Consider the following 26,022-nt stretch of genomic DNA (forward strand, 5'->3'; position numbering starts at 1 on the left):
GGATTCACTTAAGAGTTCTATTTTGTCAGCACATTAGAGTAATCATGAAATAGCAATGAAAACCTTTGATTTTGTCTTCCTAAATAACAGTAGTAATAATAATGCATTTATTTTAAAAAGAAACTAAGTTTCCTCAATAAATTTCCTCAGTACATTTTCATATCAGTAATTCTGCGAATTCGCTTTACATGGACAAGTTTACATTCCAATGTCAGGAGAGAATTTTCTACAATAGAATGTTTAATTTCAAGATACATGTTTGTTGATTTGTGGTATGTAATACATCGTAATACTATGAAATTTCTCAACTTTGTTTTCTTCCCTTACATTCGTGAGCTATCTTTTCACTTACTTCACTTTCTAGCAAAAAAGTATTGCTGCTTTCAAATTAAGGAAAATTCCAGTTGAAATGGATGGTGGCCAAGGCTACTGCAAGAGCATGTGAAGTTCACAAGAAAATGAACTTATTCTTTCACTATTCCTCAGAGACTAGAGAAAAAGGCTTAACAGCACTTAGAAGAAAAACAAACATTATAAATACATATTCTGTGAACAAATTTATGGCCATTGAAGGATGATAGATACTTACAAATGTAAAATTCATTGTTCTCAATGAACAGTATTCTGGGATTCATAGCTGTGTGTGACTCTTTGATCTGTAAACCATTTCTGGGATGTTTCTGGTAAAGTAATCAAGGCTATATCCAAGTCAGTAAGACATCATTTCATACTTTCCTTCCTAACTACTCATTCACATTTTTTCCTAGTCCCATGTGATTTATGATAACCAGCTTCATATTCCTTTCTATTCCTTCCTTTTTAATGAATTCTCATATCTTGGAAATCTCATTGTTGAATCAAACTTGTAGCTCACTGCAAGTGAAAATTAACCTATTCAGCAAACAACTGCTTGCCCATGTGTTAAATAAAACAACTAGAAATGATTGTCAGGACACTTCTGCCATTCCACAGTCAATCATAAGGATGGCTTCATAATAAATCATAAGGAGAAAAGAAACAGCATTCTACAAATTGTCCAATTTAAAAAGCAACTATACTTCAGTGTCTATCAAAGATCAAGAGATTGTTTTTATTATTTTATATAAATTGTGAGAAGCTCCCTAAATTCCACAATATAACTGGAAACTTAGATTACCTTCCCACATTCTCTATGTGTACTGAATTTTCTCTTTTTATATTAAAACTCCTAGGAAGCCATAAGTGAGCTTGTGAACACATATATCCTCAATACAATCTTCAGCCTCAACATTACTACACAGTTTTCCAATTCTCTGTCTTTCCCCTGACGATCTTTTTCTTGGTGTTAGGTCTGTATGCTAGGTTAATTTGTCAGTGACAAGAACAGAGCATTGGATTAATTTGATATCTTGGGTAACAGTTTGGTTTTATAATAGCCCTAATTTTTTTTTTAGAATGATTTATTCTACTTCTGACTCTGTTTGCTGAGTAAGAACTCATCATGTAAGAACTTCATTATGACAGCATGAAAAAAAATTTCAGAAGAATCAATTTAGAGTATTTTCAAATTATTAGTTTAAGATTATCTTCAAATAATCTTGTAAGTTAGAATTCTGTTTCTCTGAGTCTTCTGGAAAAAAAAGTGACCTTGCTTTTTGCCTAATGGGAAGGGGGAGGCAGATCAAGTCAGTGAGATCAAAGTACCAACCGGTATGAATAAGAATAATGAAAGAAAAACTGTTGTAACCTAAATCACTCTCAAAATCTGTAGGTTTTCAAAGAGATGCTCTCTTTCTCTCCTGATTGTCTCAGTTTGTAAATAGTATCTATAATGGAAGATAATGTATAACTTGAAAAGGAAAAGCAATTCTTATATAAACTATGGCATCAGGACTTAATTTTAATTTATAATGTGTGTGATTATTGGGACAGCCTACAGGCTTTGCATTCCAAGAGAAATGGATTAAAAATACAACTCTCCCTGACTTTCAGGTTTGTTTTTTGGTTTGGGGGGATTTTTTTTTTCCATTGTGAAAATGAGAATAATATTTCACAGAACTATTGTGAGAGCTAATTTAAATATAAAGTAAAATTAAATTATATAAAAATTTTATAGCACATACTCCCACACAGGAAACCCATTATCTTCTTTATTCCTAAAAAGAAAGTCAGTTATCACATTAGAGGCAGATAGTTCCACTATAAAATGATAATAAGGATGTTTGAGGAAGCTCATCTGAGAGACAATGCTAAGGTTTTACATACTTATCTCATCTACTCATTATGATAACACTTACATTTGAAGAAACTTTGACGCTGAGAGGTTAAATAACATAAACAAGATCATGTAACTAGTTATGGTGAAACTGGAATTCTAAACTCTTCCTGCCTGAAACTGAATCATATGCTGCTTATCAAACCTACATTCAATTAGGAGGCTGAAACTCACAGATTAATTCTCTGAAAATTAATAAATAAATAAATTACTATGACAAACAGTAAATAAACATGCTCAATTTTCATAATGCAGAAAGGAATAACAACCTCACATTATTTGAGTCAATTTGATGAAAAATTAAGCTAAGAATAAATAAATCAGATCTAAGGAAAGGAAACTTTTCACTGGCTTTAACTTTATAATCTTACCTCTATTTGTACAGAGACATCATAGCAGCTGGTTCAAATTACTTTTAAAAAATACTGTCAACTATTTCAGTTTTAGGTTAAGAAATCTAGCATTTCTAAAAATCACAGTTTATCAATACATTTGGAGTTATTTTATTTCTGTGGCTAATTTTCTTTGATACGTTTTCCATTATAGCCATGGGAGCAAAAATAGGGAAGAGAAGCAAGTTATGCAGTTACTTTGAGCCTTTCTGGACATGATTTCTGCAAGGATTATAACCTGCATAAGCCACGTGTTATTTTATCCACCCTGTATGCCCAGGCTCATGGGAAATACTCCAGTGAACTCAGTCTGTCAACAGGGGCCAAGAGGAAAACACACTAAGGATTATAAACATGATATGAACATTTGTACCAACACTGAAACAAGAAACTTGGGGGACAATATCCATTGAGACAAGAGGGTGTGAGAAATAGGCCAGAAGCATATGGAATATTTGCATACTAACTATGAGGAAATAGCTAAACATGGAAATGTTTTAGAAGAGGTTTCCTGAAATTCCTAAACCAAGATTTCTCTGAGAATAGATTTTTTTTTCCTTGCTGACTAAAATCCTAGGATGAATGAATCTCGTGTGTAAATAATATACTTTGTTTTCTCATATAATAAAATATCTCCATAAAAGTGGCTCTTTGATAAAGGGTCAATTTTCAAAGAAGACCTAAAAATTCCTAATGACTATGCACCTAACAGCAGGTAATCAAACTATGTGAGGTATAAAATAATAGAATTACAAAAAGAAACAGATGAATACACTACTACAGTTGCAGAAGTCAACATTCATCCATCAGAAATGAACATACCCAGCAGCAAGTAGAAAATTAGTTAAGGACATTGATAAACTCAGCAATGTCATCAATCAACTGGTTAAAATTGACATGTGTAGGGTACTTCACCCAATAACAGCAAAATTCACATTTTTCTCAAGCACACATGGAATACTTACCAAGAGAGACTGTATTTTGGGCCATCAAATACACCAAACAAAATTTTAAAATAGAAATAATACAATGTCTGCTCCCAAACTGCAATGGAATAAAGCGAGAAATCAAGAACAAAAACATAACTAGAAAATTCCCCAATACATGGAAATTAAACAACATGCTTCTAAATAATATGTGGAACAAATAAGTAGTGTCAGAATAAATTTTAAAATATTTTGAAGTAAGTAAAAGTGGAAACATAGCTTGTCAAAATTTTTGGGATACAGTAAAAACAGTGCTTAAAGATAAATTTATAACATGGAATAAACATATTAGAACATACGAAGAATCTAAAATTAATCATCTAAATTGCCACCTCAGGAAACTAGAAAAAGAACAGGAAACTAGAAAAAGGTAAGCAGATAACATAGGATAAAACCTTTATGATCTTGGGGATAGCAATGACTTCTTGTAAACAATACCAATAGGTATGATCCACGAAATAAATAGTGGGTAACATGAACTTCATTAAAATTTAAAACTCCTGCTGTGAAAGGGAATGACAAGAGAATTGTAAGAAAAGCCACAGAAGTATTGTAAAAAGAAACATCTCATAAAGAACTATTATCCAAAATACACAAAGAATTCTTAAAACTCATCAATAAAATAACAAAACACCCCAAATAACAAAGGAGCAAAAGATCTTAGCAGACACTTGCCCAAGGAAGATATACAGATGGCAAATAAGCATATGAAAAGATTTCCATGAATCCTATCTACAATAAGGCAAGACATGGAAACAACCCAAATGTCCATCAACAGATAACTGGAAAAACAAGAAGTGGTACATATACACAATGGAACACTACGCAGTCATAAAAAAGAATATAATAATGCCACTTGCAGCAACATGGATGGACCTGGAGACTGTCATTTTAACAGAAGTGGGTTGGAAACAGAAAGAAAAATACCGTATGATATCACTTATATGTAGAAAAGAAGAAGGAGGAGGAGAAGAAAAAGAAGAAGATGATGACAAATGAAATAATGATTTACAATTTAGATGATTGATTTCTTGAATATGTGTAAGCACATTTGAGTGTCCTCTGTGACTGAATTACTGCATTCTGTTGATTCTTACTTTGTGGTTGGCTTTATTCCTTTGATAACTAGTTAAGTTTAAAAAGCTAAAGCTCTAATCTCTTCTTAGAAGCAATGATCAGTACATATATGTAAACTAAAAAAGTATGTGCAGTATACTGTATATATGTATTTACATGCAGTGTAATGTGTATGTGCAGTCAAACTGTAATAATTCTACCTAATAAAACTGGAAGAAAAAAAGATGTCCATGAGTCATCAGGGAAATGCAAATTAAAACAAGGAGACTACACTGCCCACCTATCAGAACAGCCAAATCTATTCTAAAACTGACATCCAGTGCTGATGGTGATGTGGTACAACAGGCAGTCTCATTCACTACTGACAGGAATGCAACATGGGACAGCCACTTTGGAAGGCAATTTGACAGTTTCTTCCAAAAGTAAGCACACTCGCTCTTCAATCCAGCAGCCGTGCTCCTTGGTGTTTACTCAAGGGAGTTAAAGACTAGTCCTCACAAAAACAGTGAAACTGTTCTCACAGCTTTGTCAATGCATCTTTGTGCTCCCGCAATGTGCTTTATCCTGTCTCTTGGATTCTGCAGCACTCCTAAAGGTATTTTCTCCTATGGATCGTTATTACATTGGTGTTTCTGTTGGAATACGAAGGCTGGGGGTTGGAGCCCCCTATTCTGACACCTTGCTGATGTCACTCTTCCCTACATTATTTTGTTTTCAAGAACACTTAATAGCTACCAAAACTAACCATACGCCAGATCATAAACTGGTTCATAATCCAAGCATCAAAAATGTCAAAGTCAAAAAAATTTCTGACTAGAAAATTACTTTGTTAAAAATCAGTATCAGTCCTAAGTAAAAAGGAATTCAAAGAAAATATTCTGAGTATAGGAGCATGATTAGGGCTTCTGGGTATCAGATAATAATCGATTTTTGTTCTTTCTGTTGGTTCCATATATTTACATGTTTTGATATAAAATTAAATTTGCTAAACATTTATTATCTTTGGACTCTACTTGATGGCACATAACTTAAGTAAAAAGCCAAAGACAATACTGCCAAGGCAATCTTGACGAAAAGGGGAGGGCAGATTACATTACCAGACAGAGCTGAGACAGTGCCTTAGCTGTCCATGGACAGTCAAATAGTCAGTGGGCCTGAGGCATCTCAGTACACCATAGTAAGAGGTGTTTCATATCAGCTTTAGATTGTCAGCCATGTGAATATTTACTATTTATTAATGTGGTTCTCTAGTATAAAGTTTTCCAATGTAAAGCAAATTTCTCCCCTGAGAAATTTAAAATTACTCTGTAGTGCAGGGATATTTTGACTGTATGAATATTATATTGCCTAACAAACTTTTATCTATTATAATCATTCCTTATTATTTGTTCTCTAACGTATTTATTGATGGCAATATATAATAGTATAACATTAAAACAAAGGTGATTTTTCTAAATCCATTACTCTTTCTACATTTATTAGAATTTTACAATAAAGAAAAGCATTTTATTCTCTAATCCTAGTATCAATTTATGCACTTTTTATATTGTTTTTCTACATAACGTGTTATTGTCTATTTTTATCATTGTTCAGTTCAGTGCTCCAAATGTCTTGATATTGTCAGTGAGAACAACTTCTAAGTGAATCTTTATCTCTTGACATGTGGCTACATTTTCGGAGCACTTATATTTTGGAACGATAAGATACTTCAGCTCTTCCTGTCGCTTCAATGTTAAGTCCTGGAATCCACCTGGGTCAATCATTTCTCCAGTTCTCAGAAGTTATTTTCAGCGAGAAATAGTACTCTGAGTTCAAGATCTGGATGCTTTGTGTGGTTCTTGCTATTGAGTTATCATTATTCCCTGGAGCTTGCAGGAAATAGAGAAAGGAAATATATTTGGAAAAGGAATGGAATCACCATTCTTATTCCAGTCCAATAACACAGGATTTTTCAACTTCCTCTCTTATACCACATTGTGTCTCTTTCTCTGCAGTGAGAAACCTGGCTCCAACAAACCCATTCTCCTGTCAGTTACTCAATTCTACAACACATACAGTTTCTGAACTGTGACACTGCAAGTAGAAAAAGAAACCTACTAAAACCGGTCATTCTCCTTTGCAAACCTTGTCCTACTGATGGTCCGTTCAAAATGCTATCTTGAAAACTTACTTGTATCAATTTTTGTTCTTCACCCAACAAGCTTATGTTTATTTTAAAATTATATTCACTTGTGTGTATTCAATGTTAAGGTTTTTCCCCATTTTTGACCATTTAATTTTATCTTTGAAATATGTGAAACAATGAGAATATCTCAAAAGTTAATACTATGCAAAATAGGTATACTCAGAATTGTGTCACTTAACTTTATTTTACTTCAATAATCTCTCTCTCATTTCCTACCTCAGTACCTGTTTTCATTATACAAGCCTTACACTATATTGTATCTGTATGCTTAAATGTCTCATACTACTCTTGTTTCTCAAGATCTCTTGATCATTATTGCATGCCTGTTTTCCGCATGAAATTTAGTGCTGGTTTTAGTATTAGTGCTCTTCCACCTTGGCAAATGACCCAGCAATTCCAGTGCTATTTGAAGACTCAGTGACAAAGGGGATGCTATAAGGTGGAGATTCAAACTACAAACTTTGATTGTGGAAAAATCTTTTACAGATAAACATTCTCCTTTGGAACAACAAACCTTAGCTTGCTACTGGGTCTTAGTAGAGACTAAAGGCCAAACCACAGAGCATCAACTGACCATTACATTAGAGTTCCCATAGTCAACAGAGTGTTACTGGACTTTCTGATTTATAAACTTGGTAATTTATAGCTGCGATCTATCATCAAAGGGAGATAGTACTTGGGAGCTCAGACTTGAGCAGGTCCAGAAGGCAGAAGTAAAGCTTAGAAACAGATGACTCAGACTTCTCCAAAACCGGTTTCTCCTGCATTACATCCTCTTCCTCTGTCCATACGTACGGCCCTATTGAGATTACCTAATAACTAGCTGACCAACGTATAAAGATATGCACCTGGTGACAGAAGTTCTGCACAATAGGCTAGCATCCACTCATAAGTAAATGATTGACAGAGAAAATATATGCCATGTAAACAACATATATTTTTAAGTACTGGTAGAGCTATAGCAGTATTAGTCAAGGTAAATGTTACAGAAAAAAGTATACTTCACATGGAGAGGAATTAATGGTTTTTCTTAATGATAAAAAGTTATGTCCAATAAAAAGTAACAACTCCAATTTGCATCTGCATAAAAACAGAGTTAATATTTTTAAAAATAAAAACATTGGTATAAAGGGAAAAAATAACTACAAAGAGAACAAAAGAACTACAGAGACGCTTTGGAAGATTTAAAGAACTCATTAATAATACAAACAGTAGAAGTAGAGATTTAAATCATGTGATTAATGGACTCAAATAGACACTCGGAATCAAATAGAACACTTCACTCAGCATTACATATAATTTTATAATTCACAAGAAATGTTTACAAAACTCTGGCCATATTCTAGGCTATGAAGTGAATGAAGCTCAAGTAATTTACAATGATTTAATTTAAAGGAAGTATGTTTTATCATAGTATAAGAGGATTCTTCTGAAAATCTTACATACCAGCAGACCGATTTCTAGTAGTCTGAGGCAGACAACATTCAGTAGCCTCTCCCTCAGCGTAAGGAAGAAATGTGTAGCACGTGCCCCACATCTGGGCTCTTCAGGGCCTGCTGGAGGACTGCTGTCTCTCTAGCCCATCTTGGGGCCCTTATGGTACCTCACATGCTCTAGATGCCCAGAGGCTGCTGACAACAAAAAGAGCTGTGTGACTTCTTCAAGCAACTGAGTTACAGCAGACAGAAATAGAGCAAGAGATTATAGGTTACTGCTGCATAAAATGGACAAAAATCTTCCGATTAGAAAGCTCCAAACACAAATCTAGAAGACACATCCTCAGGAAAGATTTCAGCAGTCCCCAGAATCTCTAGTGGACAGAATGGGGATGGTCTTCCCTTTACAAATCCAGTCTAAAAAAACTGAGAGATGTGGCTGTTTTGTCAAATTGTAAGCAGCAACACCACGTTATAAGAAACACGAAGAAACAAGCAAAAGGGGAGAATGACTCAATGAAAGAAATGAATAAATCTCTAAAAACAGACCCAAAAGGAATGGAGACGGACGAATACCTGACAAAAAAACAAAATAACTCATAAAGATGATCCTTGACTTCAGGAAAGTGGCAGTGTTTTAAGTCTTATTGCATTTCTTTTGAATTTTTTAATATAAATATTTCATAAAAATGATAGAAAACAGAAAATATAGAAATTATGTAAATATTACATAATATCATGAACAGTGTTTATCTTGAAAATAAGCACTAAATTTCACAAAGTACAAAACTCTACATTTAATGTGCAATATTATAGTACATATTATTTCTTCGGACTGAAATTAATATATAATAATACGAACATGTAGAGCCTTTACACCTCAACATATTATCAATGTTCATCTTCAAAATACACAAGAAATTAGACATTAATTCTGGAACTCTACATTTGAACTACAATGTGAAATCATAGGATCCTTTTAGGGACTGATATTTAATAGAATTAAAATTATTTTCTACCTCAGACTGTAAAGTATGTTTTAAAGAAATACGTTTATTCCCAGAAAATTCTGTAGGAGAAATAACCTTTCCTGTATTTTTAAATGTCAATAAACAATGCACTGGAGAAACTTAGGCACGGAAGTGGAAGAAATGGGTTGGGAAAATACATTAACTGTAATGTGGGTGTAAAGCAACTTTGAAACTATAAACAGCAAGCATAGTTGTATGACATGCAGGAATTCCAAGGTTTAACATAATAGCTCTTTAGAGTGTCCTTTATTTTTGTCAAAAAATTCATTTCGTGGCAGAAAATATTACTTTATAGACCATGTCTTTGAAGGCTTGTTTCACTTGCTGGTTTCTCAGGGTGTAAATGAAGGGGTTGAGCATGGGGGCAACAGACGTGTTGAGAACAGCTACTCCTTTAGTGACAGATGCCTTTTCTTTGGCCGAGGGATTAGCATACATGAATATACAGCTCCCATAAGAGATGGAAATGACAATCATGTGAGAGGAACACGTGGAGAAAGCCTTTTTCCTCTGACTGGCAGATGGGATTCTCAGAATAGTCCTGATGATGTACATATAAGACAGAATCACTAATGCCAAGGTGAACAGCAAACTAACCACAGCAAAGTAAAATCCCATTACTTCTAGGAGCCACGTATCTGAGCAAGATAATTGCAAAAGGGGGAAATAGTCACATGCAAAGTGATCAATGACATTGGAGGCACAGAAATCCAGCTGGAGGAGAAGCATAAGGGGTGGGAAAATGGTCAGAAAGCCACCCAGCCATGCACATAGCACAAGCAGGCTGCAGACCTTCCTGCTCATGATGGTTGTGTAATGAAGGGGCTTGCAGATGGCAACGTAGCGGTCGTAGGACATGGCAGTTAGAATGTAAAACTCTGTCACCCCCATGAAAATGAAGAAAAATAGCTGAGCTGCACAACTGTTATAAGAAATAGTCTTATCTCTGGTGATAATTGCCCCCAGAAACCTAGGGATACATACAGTGGTAAAGGAGACTTCTAGGAAAGAGAAGTTTCGGAGGAAGAAATACATTGGCGTCTGTAGATGGGAGTCCAGCAAAGTCAGGGTGATGATAGTGAGGTTTCCAGTGACACTTAATACATATGTGATAAATAAAAAGAGGAAAATCACAATCTGAAGGTGAGGATCATCAGAAAGGCCTAGGAGGACAAACTCTGTGATCACTGTGTGGTTCATTTCTCTCTCTCTCTTTCTCCTTTTTCCTTCTTTAAGGATATTTAGGTGGAAAATATATTAAAGGGAAGAGATGAGGATATAATTCATCATGATCAATATCATCATCGATACGATTCTAAAACATTTTCTAGAATCCATGCTGATGTTATTTTCTCTTGACTATTTTATTTGCATTATGTCTTAATACATATTTGTGAGTCCTGCTTTATTTACTCGTTCTCTTATTTAAATCTAGCAGAAGTTCGGAAATCTTCATAAAGTAAGTCACATTATTGAGAGGTGGCAAATGAAATCAATAGTTTTTGCTTTGCCCAATTTATGCAAATCATTGCATTTTTGTCAAAACCACCATATAAAATACACATTTTTCCTGTTTTCTCTGATGTATTTATTAGAAGATACTACCAGCTAAAGACAGAAATAGATGGCCTCAATTCCATTAAAAGATACAAATAAAACTTAGAAGACTAAGGCGTCGACCCGTTACTTTTTATGATGTAAGGACTCAATGAATGATTTTCTTAGGATATAAAATAAAGTTTAAAATGTTTATTTACTACATAATTTAATTACTTATATTTTTCAATACCAATATTTCTTGATGGAGCTATTCAGATAAAATGAAAATACTGTATACATATTATTTAGTAATATATATATGTATTTAGTATAAAATAGAATAAGTAACCTAACATTTTATAACAAATACAGAATATATTCACTTTCTCTCTTAATAATTTGTTTTATAATTCTACTGAAATCATTAATGTTTGACATCTTCTGTGACTTACTAGAAATGTATATATGGAAACATGTTTATTTTTGAGCTTAAAGGGATATGCAGTATTTATTCATTTTTCATTTGACACTGAAGCACAAATTGAAAAATAACTACTTGCCTCAGATCTCAGCAGCTCTGTCACCCAGGTTGTAGCCCAGCACATTTTCCGTCTGGACGTCCTTTGTTCACAGCTATTAAGCTTTATGAAAAAATGTAGTTCTGCCTCACATTTAGTTTTACATGCGACAACTGATCCATAAGGATATTCCAGAAACGTGTAGGAAAACCTCTCCTTCATCCTAACCTATTCAGTGCATCCCCAGCTGAGCTGGATACACCATTCTGTGCGTTTGGATTGCTAAAATCACGTCAGCTACCTTCTTCGTATTTCAGACAGCCACAGTTCTGCTGTGCATAATAGACTGGAACATCACTGCTTCTCTGCCAGACACTAGCAAAGTCATATTAATTAAGTTTGATTAAACTTTCTCTATTTTATGAACACTCAAGGGAAATAGTTTAGGAAATAAAAATGGAGTGCCAGAAAACTTAAGAAGATTGGAAATATACTATAGTCCTCTTCCATAATGTTGCTCTAGAAGTTTAAGAAAGTCATATTTAAAGAGAGAACTGACAGGGATATGACACTACTGGGTATTATGAGTACAGATTCTTAAATCTGGTGTCCCTCTGGTTGTATTAATAAATTTTCAAGTCTGGTTGTTTTAACCCATGAAGAGAGTCATGCATTCATCTCCTGGGAACAAGGCAAAGTCAGGACACATCTCTGCCATAATGTAGACCATGAGGGATTTGTGGAAGTCACCCTTGGTATTTTCAGTAGCCTCCTAACTCTTCTCTGTCGTGCATCTCCCTTGAGAATGGTTAAGTTCATCTTTGTATCCCATAGAGGACCTAAACATTGACTTATACAAAATAATCACTTCCATTAACCACAAGTATTGACTATTTCAAGAATAATCAAAATAGATGTGACATCTTACAAAAACAGAACTCAGTCTAATTTGCACTTGATATACGGAGAGCATATCCAAGTAACACTCCCAAAGCATTAAGAATCTAACCAATAATCAACCTGTGCAGTCTGCAGTCAGCAGTGATTTCATTAGACAATGAAACCCTGGTAGTCTGCATTTACACACTAGCAAGGCAGAGCTCACCTAGGATCAAATCACTACTAAAACAGATTAAAGAAGGCTGCACCGTGAATGCCCGGCCTATGCAGAGGGCTGGCTGCTTCCAAATGCATTTGACAGTTTAAAGAAAGAAAATGCAAATTCAATGTATCAATTACCTCGTAACCAAAGAGATGGCACAGCCAATATGAAATCTTGTTCCTACAGTTTCCTTAGTGGTAAAAGTTATGTAATTCACAACCTCTCCATATGTCTTAGGTGAATGTTAAGGTGTTGACTGGGAAAGAGTAGGGACTGAGAATCGGAATGAAGGCATCTGTGGACTCAGATGACTCGGAACATCTGAACATGGAGGCTCCACCCAGACTCCCTTGCCAACAGAAGGATCCTGTTTCTCTGCTTCGTGAAATTGGTCATGCATTTCTAGAGACTCTGCAATTACCTCACTTAAAGGAGGTAATTTTTTCTCACATATGCATTCACTGCTCACAGACTATTTTCAAACCTCTAGCATGTATCGAAGTCTGGCATTTTCCAGGAGATGGTAAGCCATGTAAAAGCTAAGAAAGAAGAGCCTTACATATGAAAAGTTTTACAAGTTTTTGCTAATTAAAAAAAAAATCATTGGTGATGATGATGAAACCAAACCAAACCAAAAGCAGCAACAACAAAGAAACATAAAAATTACCTTTGGCCTCTGAAATGCTGGGAGTCAGAATCCCTCCCACCAGAAACAAGCTTAGCACCAGTCCCCCTTATTGAGTCACAAACAACATGAGTGAAATGTAAGTCCATTTTACTAAGTGAAAGAATCATTCAAAGGCTGAGCATTATAGGATTCTATGTGTGTGACAATCTGCATCAGCAAATCGATCAGGATAGAAAACAAATCAGTTGTTGCCAGGGTTGAGAGAGGGATGAAGGGTTGACTGCAATGGGGCAACATGAGGGACTTTGTGAGATGGTACAGCTCTCCTGTGTGCTTCTGTGGGGGTGGAAACATGACTCCATGCATTTTCAAACACGCATAGAGCAGTAAACAGCCCACAGGAAGTGACTTCCGCTAAGTGAAAATGTTTTAAAAATATCTCCCAGGATGCTGCTGAAACTGAAGAGGAACCCATACAGCGACAAGTAAATCTTGAAAGCAGCTGTTTTGCCCATTTCCTATTTCTATCCCCCTTATGAGCTTAAAAGAGCCTAATTACAGCAATGTGACCACTAAGCAATTGAAAGTAACACCTGACTTACACTCTCCTCAATGCACACCACGCCTTGTCTAAAACCTGTTGATTCTTGCCTGGATAAAAAGAAGTCAGAATGAGGAACTACGCAGTTAAAGAATGATTAGCCCTCTATCCCCAGCAGCCCCCTTAGCAATCCTGCAGGCAGATCACAGGGCAAGACAGCATCTGAAGAGTCAGCCAGTCTGCACGTGATGGACACTGAGGCAGAACCAACCCCCTGCCTCGATGAGTCACTCAGATTCCTCCCCTCACTCAGATTCCTCCCCTCCATATTTCCTTTTAAAAACTGTCATGGCTGAGCAGACTCTTCCAAGCGGATCTCCGGACATGAGTCTACCATTTCCCCAGATTGCCAGCTTTTCTGATTAAAGCCTTTCCTTTCTACTGACACTTGCCTCTCGAATTTATTGGCTTTTGAGCAGTGAGCTGCCAAACCTGAGTTTGTTAACAATCTCACTGTTTCACAAATTAATGGCATGATCAATACTAAAGGGGGCACGTAAGAAATGTATTGGCCTAGGTAATTTTGGAAAACTGCTTTGACTTGATAATCTGAGGCTGATTAAAAAAAAAATCACAAACTCTGCACTGTAGTGACAGGTTCGCTTCTCAAAGGCATATGGGTTAAAGTCATTCTAAAATTATGCTATATGTTCATTAGATTTAAACAAATAAGTGTATATATTTTCATAACATGAGCAAGGCTTCTCCCTATCAGGTAAGAAGTTATACATATGCAAATGAACAGTATCACAATAAACTCTGGACTAAAGAACTGAAGTTAGAAGTAGCATATGAACTTCTGTGTATTTTACATAAAGTTGATCCATTAATGGACCTGATATTTGCAAATGTGTCTTCTAAAATGTATTAATAAGCCCCAAATCATACAGGGGGCACTTTCCCAGAGGGCACATACAGAAAGAAGAAAAAAAACTGTTATCCTTCATACACTATCTCAGCTGAGGTTAGACAAGGTGATGCTCTGTTTTCTTTTTTCAATTCTCATACCTTAAACAAATGCCCTTTTCATGGCCTATTTAATGTCACATTTTTTTACATTTTTGTGTTTTTTATTGGTGTTTTTACTGCTTAAGATGGTCTTCAAAGAAGTTTCTTAAAAACGTGTATGTTCTTATAATCTATTATTGAATATACTTATATAAAAGCAGATTCTACTAAAAACTGAAAGCACATGAATTGCTATGCTCAAGAGAGATATATTATTGTTTAAGATTGTTATAAAAGGATTTGTTTTTAGCACTGCCCTGGTTTGCATAGTGCTCTTCAAAAAATCCATGTCCACCTGGAATCTCTAGATATGATCTTATTTGGAAATAGAGTCTTTGCAAATGTAATCAAGTTAAGACGATTTGCTCACTTTAGTTAATTTTTGATGATTCTTTAATTAAAGTAATTTTCCATGCAGCTTTATTTAATAAAATGTTGTCCAAGATGTATAATTTTAAATAACATTTTGGCCTACAGATAAACATCAGATAAATACAATAGCGATGTTTGCAATTAAACATGAGCGTGTTTATGTCACATTACTCAAGTTCTTTTTAAGTCTCTTTCTTCAATATGTCCCGCATTTTGCTTAATCATATACCATGAATAACTTCATCTGTCTCCCAAAGAAACAGTAAGAATAACTTAAAAATCTTTGTTCAGAAAGTTTCTTTTATTTTAAGATCATTAAACAGTCCCAATTTCCATTTAATTTAAACTGTATGTATGTTTTATGGAACTCCTGGATTAAATAGCAACAAAATATGTCTTGAATAATTAATGTAAGTGGAATATTATATATGTCTTTTCAGATCAAAGTAGTGAGTAGTAAAATAATGCTGGGAGAGAATATTGCTTCTACTGAACAAGATAAAAGGGAATGTGAGATTTCAAAAATAATGTCGAATTCTCACAATTTTTCTAAGAAGTGAAAATTATGCAAAGAGCTGTCGTTGTCATCTTTGCATTCTCAGAAAGTAAGCTGGAGCCCAACACATACTAAATTAATTATGGAATGAGTAACTGATAGTGATTCTAGTCAGGATCAGGTTTTCTATGTCATCATTCAGGGGCAAGATATAAAACCTTTAGGGCAAGTCTGGTATCTTTTACGGTGTAGAATAATGGAGACCTCAGCCCCAGTCTAAAACATCACAATGAAGTCTTCATATTTTCCTTATGATTGGAGAAAAACCCACTTTTTCACAACTTAGTCTGCCACCACTTAGAAACTGTTAATCTCTAATACCACTTGGTTACTGTTTCTACTCCTTGCGAAGTTATGAATTATTATAAAAAATGTAAATCTTTCCATATATTTTTCTGCTCTGGTATCAGGCCACTATCACCTAAATATTTTGTTCTAAATTGTGTACTAATTCAGACCATTGTTTAATGCTTAGTGTCTTGAGAACACCAATCTTCACCGTGCCTTTTTTGTTTATTCATCAGCTAATCCCCCTGAGTCCACTGTAATGGAGATAAAATTATGGCTAGTCTCAGTAACTTTACTTCTGCCCAAAAGATCATATCATCTTGCTCACGAAGCTTGGAAAGACATTACATCCGCTGTCCTTTCAACTGTAACTTATTTCAAGTACCAAGGTGATACTTCTCCAAGTGACAATAGGTAGGATATCACCTACCCACCTACAGGCAGGATAAGTGGGAATGCAAACCCTCAGAGAAATTTGGGTTGATGTTCAGAAATGGGTTGATAAATAGCCTTTTTGTAAAAGCCGTAGAAGAGCTCTGAGAATTAGTCTTTATTATCGATATTTTGGATATTTGGTTATAAATATAAGATGACAGGGGAGAAACAGATTGCGAAGGCTTTTAAAAATCCCAAAGCACTTAGTTTTCAGAAATTAAAGAAGACATTAGAAATGACATTGACTGAACCAGTCATATTTGCTATAAGAGAAAGTATTTTTTCGACAGTTTCTTTTAGGAACTTATTTTTTGCTTTAATAGTGTGTATTTATACTTTACACAAGTAATCTCAATTATGCACACTGAATAAATAAACTACACAATTTATATGAAATATATAAATGAAGAAACTTTTAAAGTGACTACAATTTAATAATTTTTGCAACATTTTTGTTTATTATAATATAAATATTTTGTGATTAATAGGACATCTATGATTTTTGTGTTCTTGCCTATATATCTTTTCATAATCACTTTTAATATAATTAGTATTAGGACACCTTGTAATCATTTTTGTACAATATTTAAAATATTTTCTTGAAGTATTTTATCCCTGAGGAAAATACTTACGTTTTACTTTTGCAGAACATGAATTTCATACATAGTGAATGTTAGCATTCATCATATAAAGGTGAAAGACAAAAAGAAGATGCATAGCTTATGACCACAAAGAGAATAGATGATTGAAAGTGGGAAAATATCCCTCTCAGTAATTACGTAGGCAAATATTGTGAGTAAGTTTATTATCCTATTAATTGGCTGCTGCTGACAAAATAGTATCACTAAACCTCTGAAGAGTATAGAAAACAAATGAGGCCTTACATGCTTAGGCAGGCTTTCTGGACATGTAATGTTGAAAAATAGTATCTTAGATGACAGCACATCTAAAGCTTCAATGGAAAAGAATAACTTAAAATGGGAGCAAACAATTAAACAAATCCTGTACACTACCAAGAATTACATTAGATACCCAATATGGGAAAAAAGAAAAGAAAGATTCTTTGCCTCTCGAAAACTTACCTTGAATGTCAACTATTCCCTTTTATTATCCCTAAAGGAAAAAATAAGCAATACTGTGGAGAAGTGCAAAACGATTTTGGAAATAAGTAAAAACACTGGCAGTTTATAAAAATAAAGTTAGGACTTAAGTAAAAGAACTACTTTGTATGTTTTCACACATATTTACATATAAATATATTCAGATATCGCACAGTGTAGACTCATGATAGATAAGCAGTTAAGAAAAATATATTCAAAAGAGTGTATTTACAGTCTTACAAGACACTGCTATAATAGATTAGTAATTAAAACAGAATGCTTGCAGTGTAGACACTGAGATTCGATTGGGAAAACCCTCTCATCCATTAAATACCTCTATATACTATTCTCTGGGATGCATTACTCTATCAGATGGACAACAAAGTTGTCTCCAAGGATTATGAAACTTCAAATGGGTAAGGAGAGAGAAGTGCTTATTCAAAAATAGAAATATTTACAATGTATATGAGGAAGAAAGCAACAAAAGAGTATCTTCAAGAATATTGTGGTAGTTGGACGGTAGCTCTAAATAAGAATTTTACTTGGGGCTTTAATCTCTTTTTTTTGTTGTTTTCAGGAATATACTCAAATATTCAGAAGACAGACATTTATACTGAAATGTGTGAGAACACAATGAAGGAACTATAGAATAGTGAATTAATATATATCAAAATGAATTACAGGGTTTTTTAAGTATTTTGTTTCTACATGATACAAAATAATTTTTCTCTAAAAGCACGAGGCAGCAATATTTTCAAGTGTGCGTGCATGCATGTGTGTGTGTTTCTTGGCTTGTGTCATAGCTTTCTTTTTTATCTTCATCTATTTTACAGCTAGAACAAAGAATGTCATTACAAAGAAGGAAAATACCGAGAAATTACACAGAAGTAACAGAATTTATTCTTCTTGGATTGACAAATGACCCACAGTGGCAGGTTGTACTTTTCATATTTCTTCTTGTTACCTACATGCTGAGTGTGACTGAGAACCTGATCATTATCACCCTCACCCTTTCAGATCCCCATCTGCAGGCTCCAATGTATTTCTTCCTTCGAAACTTCTCATTCCTAGAAATATCATTCACGTCGGTCTGCATTCCCAGATTTCTTGTCACTGTCGTGACAGGGGACAGAACCATTTCTTATAATGGTTGTGTAGCTCAGTTGTTTTTCTTCATCTTCTTGGGGGTGACGGAATTTTACCTTCTGGCTGCCATGTCCTATGACCGCTACGTGGCCATCTGCAAACCCCTACACTACATGACCATCATGAACAGCAGAGTCTGCATACTTCTAGTCTTTAGCTCATGGCTTGCAGGATTCCTGATCATCTTTCCACCAATAATCTTGCTGCTGCAGTTGGATTTCTGTGCCTCCAATATAATCGATCACTTTATCTGTGATTCTTCTCCAATTCTGCAGCTTTCTTGCACAAGCACTCGCTTTCTAGAACTCATGGCATTTTTTTTAGCTATGTTAACACTCATGGTCACCCTCACACTAGTTATTCTCTCCTACACTTGTATCATCCGGACAATTCTGACGTTTCCCTCCACAGGTCAAAGGAAAAAAGCCTTTTCCACGTGTTCCTCCCATATGGTAGTTGTCTCCCTCTCTTACGGCAGCTGCATCTTCATGTACATTAAGCCTTCTGCCCGGGAAAGAGTGACTTTAAGCAAAGGAGTAGCTGTGCTCAACACCTCAGTGGCTCCCCTCTTGAATCCGTTTATATACACACTACGAAATCAGCAAGTGAAGCAAGCCTTCAAGAACATGGTCCAGAGAATGGCCTTTCCTTCAAACAAATGACTGTGATTGTATAAAAGAAGCACCTCTGGAAACATAGCTAAATGAAAAACTCTGAGTTTCGCTACATAAATTCTTGAAGCGCCTCAATTCATTCTTTCAGTTATACGTATGTATATATCTTCAATGCCTCTTTGTCTTATTAGCCTAAAAACAAGGTCTTATTTTAAGTTATATGGGAAAAATCAACTTGCATCCATGTAACAAATATTTAGATATCAGTAATCTGTATTGTTTCTCATATCAAAGCAAGGTTGACTATGGATTCAAACAAAAATAGAGATTGCTATAAGAAGCTTACTAAAATCCACATACAAAAATAAATTTTATTTTATGTGAAATAAAAATATGTATCTTAGTATCTCAAAAATTGCTTCTATGTCACCAAGAAAATATGGTATACAGTCTAAAAGCATGATTAAAATATCTCCTTCAACTTATCAATAAAATATAATTAAAATGTGTTGCAAAAATAAATAGACATTTCAGGTAAAATACGTTTTAAGAATTATTAAACTTGCTATATGAAATGAGGCTGCATTAACTTTTATATTAGTTTTTGGCAGAAAATAATTGCACTTTCTATGCAACAGAAGAGATTGAATTTTCCTTATTTTTCCTTTGAAAATATTTCCTAAAAATAGATGATTTACCTGAAGGTTATGCTGTTTTTACCAATCATACTGGAAAAGGAAAGCCATGGTCTATGAAGGTAAATTAAGCTACCCTGATAAAATTCATATTTATATTCAGATTCTTTCAATTCATACAAATATGGTCTTTCCTACGCTCATGAAGAAAATGACAAACACAGAATCTAAAAGGTGTGAGACAGTGACATTCTAGAGAGTATCTTGGAAATGATGATATAAGCGTAATTTATGTCTTAGCTTTCCTTTATCAGCACATCTACAATACCATCTTGATCTTTCCATTGTCTCTTTCACAGAAGGTCCTACATCATTCACTCATATCCAAGAAAATGACCCCGGGAGGAAGTATTTGACAACTGTGAAAAATGTGTCCAAGCCCAGTTCCTATAGCTAATGAGCCCCTCGCCTGCAGTGTATCATGAAGAAAATTTGTTGTCTTGGGACAGTAGTTATGTCTAACTACGTACAGGCTAAGTGGATTTGACTTTGGTTTCTTGATTTCCAGGTTGGTCTGATGTGTAAGTTTATGTAAAGAGCCCTATGTATTTTGAGTCCACAATAGAAACCCTTTTTCTTATTGCCTATAAACAGGTGTGAGTGTCTGTAGGCACTCACCTATTCTTACCATTGTACTTTCATAGAATGGGTTACATTTTTTTTCAAATAGATTTAACATGATACTATCACAAAATAAAAATTAAATGATAATTTTATTTGTTTATGAATTCGTTACTTGGGAAGTTTGTAAAGAAATAAAACAACTGCCTTTATAACTTGTAACAAGCAGGCAGAAATACAAAAGGGAAAATTAGGAGTATAGAAAACAACATGCAAATGTTAACTAAATGAGTAAACACTACATATATGACAGTGATGTAGGTAGACAGGAGAGGCAGAGAGACAGGGTAAGGGAAAGTTGATCCTCTCCATTGACAAAAACTTATCTGAAGAATAAAATTTTTCCATTTGCAACAGCATGTATCAACCTGGAGGATATTATACTTAGTGAAATAAGACAGAGAGAGACAAATACTGTATGTTAACACTTATATGTGGATTCTAAAAAATAAAACAAGCAAGTGAATATAACAAAACAAGGAAAACAGACTCACAGATATAGAGAATAAACCAGTGGTGATCAGTGAAGAGAGGAAAGGGGGAAGGGGCAAGATAGGGGTGAGAGATTAAGAGATGCAAATCACTATGTTAAAATAAATCAGCTACAAAGATATGCAATACAACACAGGAAATATAGCTAATATTTTATAACCATAAACGGAATATAGCTTTTTAAAATTGTGACTCACTATGTTGTTAACCTGAAATATATATTTTCCATCAACTATACTGCACTAAAAAATAAATACATTTTAAATGTGAAAAGAGATAATTACTTCTAAATGAATATAAAATTTCAAAAACAAAAATAAGTTAAAAAGGACAATTCTATCTTAAATCTCTCCTTAAACTGAAATCATTAATACAGTTCCATTTATGAGAAGAGAGGTACAAGTGGATGAAAAGGCAGAGGAGGGAATGCCTAACAGCACAGAGAGAATATCGGTCTTCGCTGTGAATAAGGGATTTGGTTGGCTACTCAAATGAAATTCACCACCATTTGAAATTACATTCAGAGAATATTAGACAAAGCATGGTCTGTTTTCCCCATTCATGGAGTTAAACATACTATTAAAGTTCTATATGAAAATAATTATTAGAAACTAGGAACTAGGAACTATGCAAATAGATTTTATAGCACATCGATGGCTCAAATTTTCTACCTGTTCACTAAAAAGGTTGTAAAAGTGCTCGAAGTCACTAATCATCAAAGAAATGCAAATTAAAACCACAATTAGATATCTTCTCATACCTGTTAGAATGAATATTATCAAAAGGCAAATGTTAAGTGTTTGTGAGGATGTGGAGAAAAGGGAAACCTTGTACTCTGTCAGTGGTATGTAAACTGGTAGTCACTATAGAAAACAGTATGAAGATACCTTTAAAAATTGAAAATAGAACTACTATAAGACACAGCAGTCCCACCTCTGAATATATATCTGAAAGAACCAAAATCAGTATCTGAAGAGACAGTCTGTACTCCCATTTTCATTTCGGCATTATTATTCACAATACACAAGATACGGAAACAACCTAATTATCCATCAACAGATAGATGGATAAAGAAAGAATATATATATTTGTAATGGAATATTATTCAGCCTGCCATTGCAACAACATAGATGAACATAGAGGACATTATGCTAAGGAAAATAAGCTAGAGAAAGACAAATATTGTATGGCATCACTTATATCTGGAATCTAAAAAGTAAATAAATAAATAACTCAAACTCATAGTAACAGAGAATAGAATGGTGGTTGCCCAGGGATGGAGAGGTCGGGGAAATAGGAAAATGTTGTAACTTTCAGTAAAACGAATAAGTTCTGAGGAGTTAATATACAGTATAGTGACTATAGTTAATAATACTGTATTCTTGGAATTTGCTAAGAGAGTGGATCTTAAGCCTTCTCAAATTACATACACACTAATTAACTGGAAGTGATGGATATGTTAATTAACTTGACTATGATAATCATTTTACAATGTATATGTGCATCAAATCTTCACACTGTACATTTTAAATAGTTACAGTTTTATTTATCAGTTATAAAACCGGGGGAAACAAAAGATTGAGTGAACTCCTTTAAAAAAAAAATGGGCAAAATCCCAAAGAACGACTACACTAAATGCTGGTTAGAATGTGGAGCAACAGTAATTCTTATTCATTGCTGGCTGGAATGCAAAATGGGACAGCCACTTTGGAAGAAAGTTTGGCAATTTCTTACATAGGGTCCAGTAATCGCACTCCTCAGTATTTACCCAAAGTTGCTGAAAATTATGTCCACACAAAAAACTGCATACAAATATTTATAACAGCTTTATTAATTAATTGCCAAAATTTTGAAAGCCACCAAGATGTTCTTCAGTAGGTGAATGGATGAATAAACTGTGGTACATCAGACAATGGAATATTATTTAGTACTAAAAGAAAATGAGCTATCAAATTATGAAAACACATAAAGGATCATTAAATGCACATTAGTAAGTAAAAGATCCAATCCGAAAAGGCCACATACTATGATTACCACTATCTGACATTCTAGAAAAAGTAGAACTATGGCGATGGTAAAAACATCAGTGTCTGAGGGTTGGGGATAGGGATGACTAGGAGGGACACAGAGGATTTTTAGGGCATTGAAAATATTCCGTGTGATACTATAATGATAGAGACAAGTCATTTTACTTTTGTCTAAAGTGTAGAATCTATAACACCAAGAATAAACACTAAGGACTTTAGGTGACTTACGTGTCACTATAGGTTCATCAGCTGTGACAATTGTACTGCTCTGGTGGGGCATGTGGAAAATCTCTGTATCTTCTCAATTTTGCTATGAACGTAAAGGCGCTCTTAAAAATAGACTTTAAAAAGGGAAAAGGAAAAATGACTCTATGCTCAAAAATTTGAAACCTTTAAATGAAAAAGATCAATTCCTTGAAAGAAAACTATGGAACTCACACAAGGAAAAGGAGATAACCTGAACAGGTCTATATTCATTAAAAAAAAAAAGTACACTGATAATTAACAACTTTCCAAAAAGAAAGCCCCAGATTCAGACAGTTTCAATGGTGAATTCTACCAAACATAAGAAAGAAGCTATGTTAATTCTCTAAAAATCTTTTTCAGAAAACAAAAGCAGAGGGGACACTTCCTAACTTATTCCACAAGGCCAGCATTACTCTAATACCAAAACCAAATAAAGCCATGACAATAAAAAACTACTGATAAATATCTCCCACAAACATGGAGGAAAACTTTCTCAACAAAATATTAACAAATCACATCTAACAATGTACAAAATGAATTAAACATCATGAACACATAGGATTTACCCCAGATATCCAGGTCTGGCTCAACATTTGAAAAATCAATGCAAGTAACCCATCATATCAACAGGCTAAAGAAAACAAGTTATGTTATATCACATGATCTAGAAAGAGCACTTCAACAACAAAACTAATTCATTGTAAAAAGTTTCAGCAAACTGAGAATGAGAAGAAAGTCTTCAACTTAAAAAGAACATCTAGAAAAAAAAACTTATAGCTAACATCCTACTTAATATTGATGAACTTGATGCTTTACCCCAAGTTCAGGAACACGGCAATTATTTCCTCTCTTATTGCTCCTATTCAACATACTACTGGAAGACTGATTAGTCAAATAAGGCAAGAAAAGAAAATACATACAGATTTCAAAGAGAGAAAACTATGTGCAAAATCCTGAAGAACTGACTGGAAAAAAAAACTTCCTGGGATTAATATGTGATTATAGAAATGCTGAGGGACATAGGTTAATACACAAGAATCAGTAAAAGTCACTTTTCTACCTACATATCAGCAACTAACAAAATTTAGAATCTGAAACAAAAAAAAATTAGAATTTGTAACAAAGTAAACTATTTACAGTAATGCCAAAAAGAGAAATACTTAGGTATAAATCAAATGAAATATGTATAAAACCTATATGCAGAAAACCACAAAACACTGATGAAAGAAATCGAAGATATAAATAAATATTGGTAAGATATCAATTCTCCTCAATTTATTCTGTATATTCTTCACAATACCGGTCAATAGCTCAGCAAGCTACTTTGTAGGCATCAGCAAACTGATTCTGAAGTTTAGGTGGAAATGCAAACACCTAGAATAGCCTAGAATAGTCAACACAATACTTAAGAAGAAAAGAAACAAAGGTCAAAAACTCATAATATCCAATTTCAATATTCACAACAAAGATAAACTAATGAATACAGAGTGATACTGGCAAAAGCATAGACACATGGATCAAAGGAACAATAGAGATTCTAGAAATAGAACAACATGCATATAGTCAGTAAATCTTTGACAAAGGAGAAAAGGCAATTTAGTTGAGAAAAGTTAATCTTTTTCACAATTAGTACTGGTAGAAATGGATACCCATATAAAAAACTACCCTAGACAAAGACCTTCCACAAATGCTAACTCAAAATGGATCATAGACCTAATTATAAAATACAACACCAAATGATATTTATATACAACTATAAATACATAATCTATGAAACAAGAAATTGTTAAGCTTCTCTCATTAAAATGTAAAACTTCTGGTCTGCAATGGCACTATCAATATGTTGAGGACAAGCCACAGACTGGGAGAAGATACTGGAAAACACATACTTGATAAAGAACTGTTTATCCAAAATTTACCAAAAAAAGATGTTTAACCCTTAAAATTCAACAATAAGAAAATGAACAACCCAATTAAAAATGAGCAAAAGATCCCACAGACATCCCCCCAAAGGTGATACATAGAAGGAAAATAATAAGCATATGGAAAGATGTTCAGCATCATTGTCATTAGATAATTGCAAATTAAAACAGCAATGAGCTACCACTACGCACACAGTGTAATGACTAAATTGTAAAACAATGACAACACCAACTGTCAGAGATAAAGCAGAGCAACAGGAACTCTGATACTCTCATTTATGAGCTATCAAGCCAGGAAAAGACATGGGTGAAGCTTAAATCCATATTTCTAATTTAACGAAGTCAATCTGAAAAGGCAACATACTATATGATTCCGGTTTATGATATCCTAGAAAAAGCAAAACTATATATAATATAAAAAGATCCATGGTTGCCCGAGATTACTGTAAGAAAGCGAAGCTTACAAGGGTGAACTGAATGGGGAATTTAAAGCAAAGAAACTATTCTGTGTACTACTGTAATGGTGAATTCACGGTACTATGCATTTGCCAAAATTTATAGAACATTACACTACAAAGAGTAAACCTTAATTTATACAAATGTTTAAAAAATTATTTAAGAGGTCAGGGGATCACAGAGTGGAATACAGACTATGATCTCCCAAAATAACTGTATTTTAAATGAATGCAGTTATCTTACTGAAGGGAGTAGAGTTGAAAGTTGCTGACCTAAGCTACTTCAGAAATGATTG

General features: G+C 34.2%; 3 protein-coding genes across 6 annotated transcripts in view; 1 reads left to right on the forward strand and 2 right to left on the reverse strand.

The window, feature by feature from the left end:
• The window catches only part of LOC140685360 (olfactory receptor 10C1-like), a 333,851-nt gene that overhangs the window by 155,290 nt on the left and 152,539 nt on the right, over window positions 1-26,022 (reverse strand). The gene's annotated exons all lie outside the window — the stretch shown is intronic.
• On the reverse strand, window positions 9,626-10,561 carry LOC140700398 (olfactory receptor 6C3). The gene has a single exon (XM_072973895.1). It carries the CDS (start codon window positions 10,559-10,561, stop codon window positions 9,626-9,628), a length of 936 nt encoding a protein of 311 aa, XP_072829996.1.
• LOC102531773 (olfactory receptor 6C75) lies at window positions 18,384-19,316 on the forward strand. Its single transcript, XM_006219303.3, has one exon. It carries the CDS (start codon window positions 18,477-18,479, stop codon window positions 19,314-19,316), a length of 840 nt encoding a protein of 279 aa, XP_006219365.2. The 5' UTR covers window positions 18,384-18,476.

The sequence above is a fragment of the Vicugna pacos genome, chromosome 12 (assembly GCF_048564905.1).
Source record: "Vicugna pacos chromosome 12, VicPac4, whole genome shotgun sequence".
Classification (NCBI taxonomy): Eukaryota; Metazoa; Chordata; class Mammalia; order Artiodactyla; family Camelidae; genus Vicugna; species Vicugna pacos.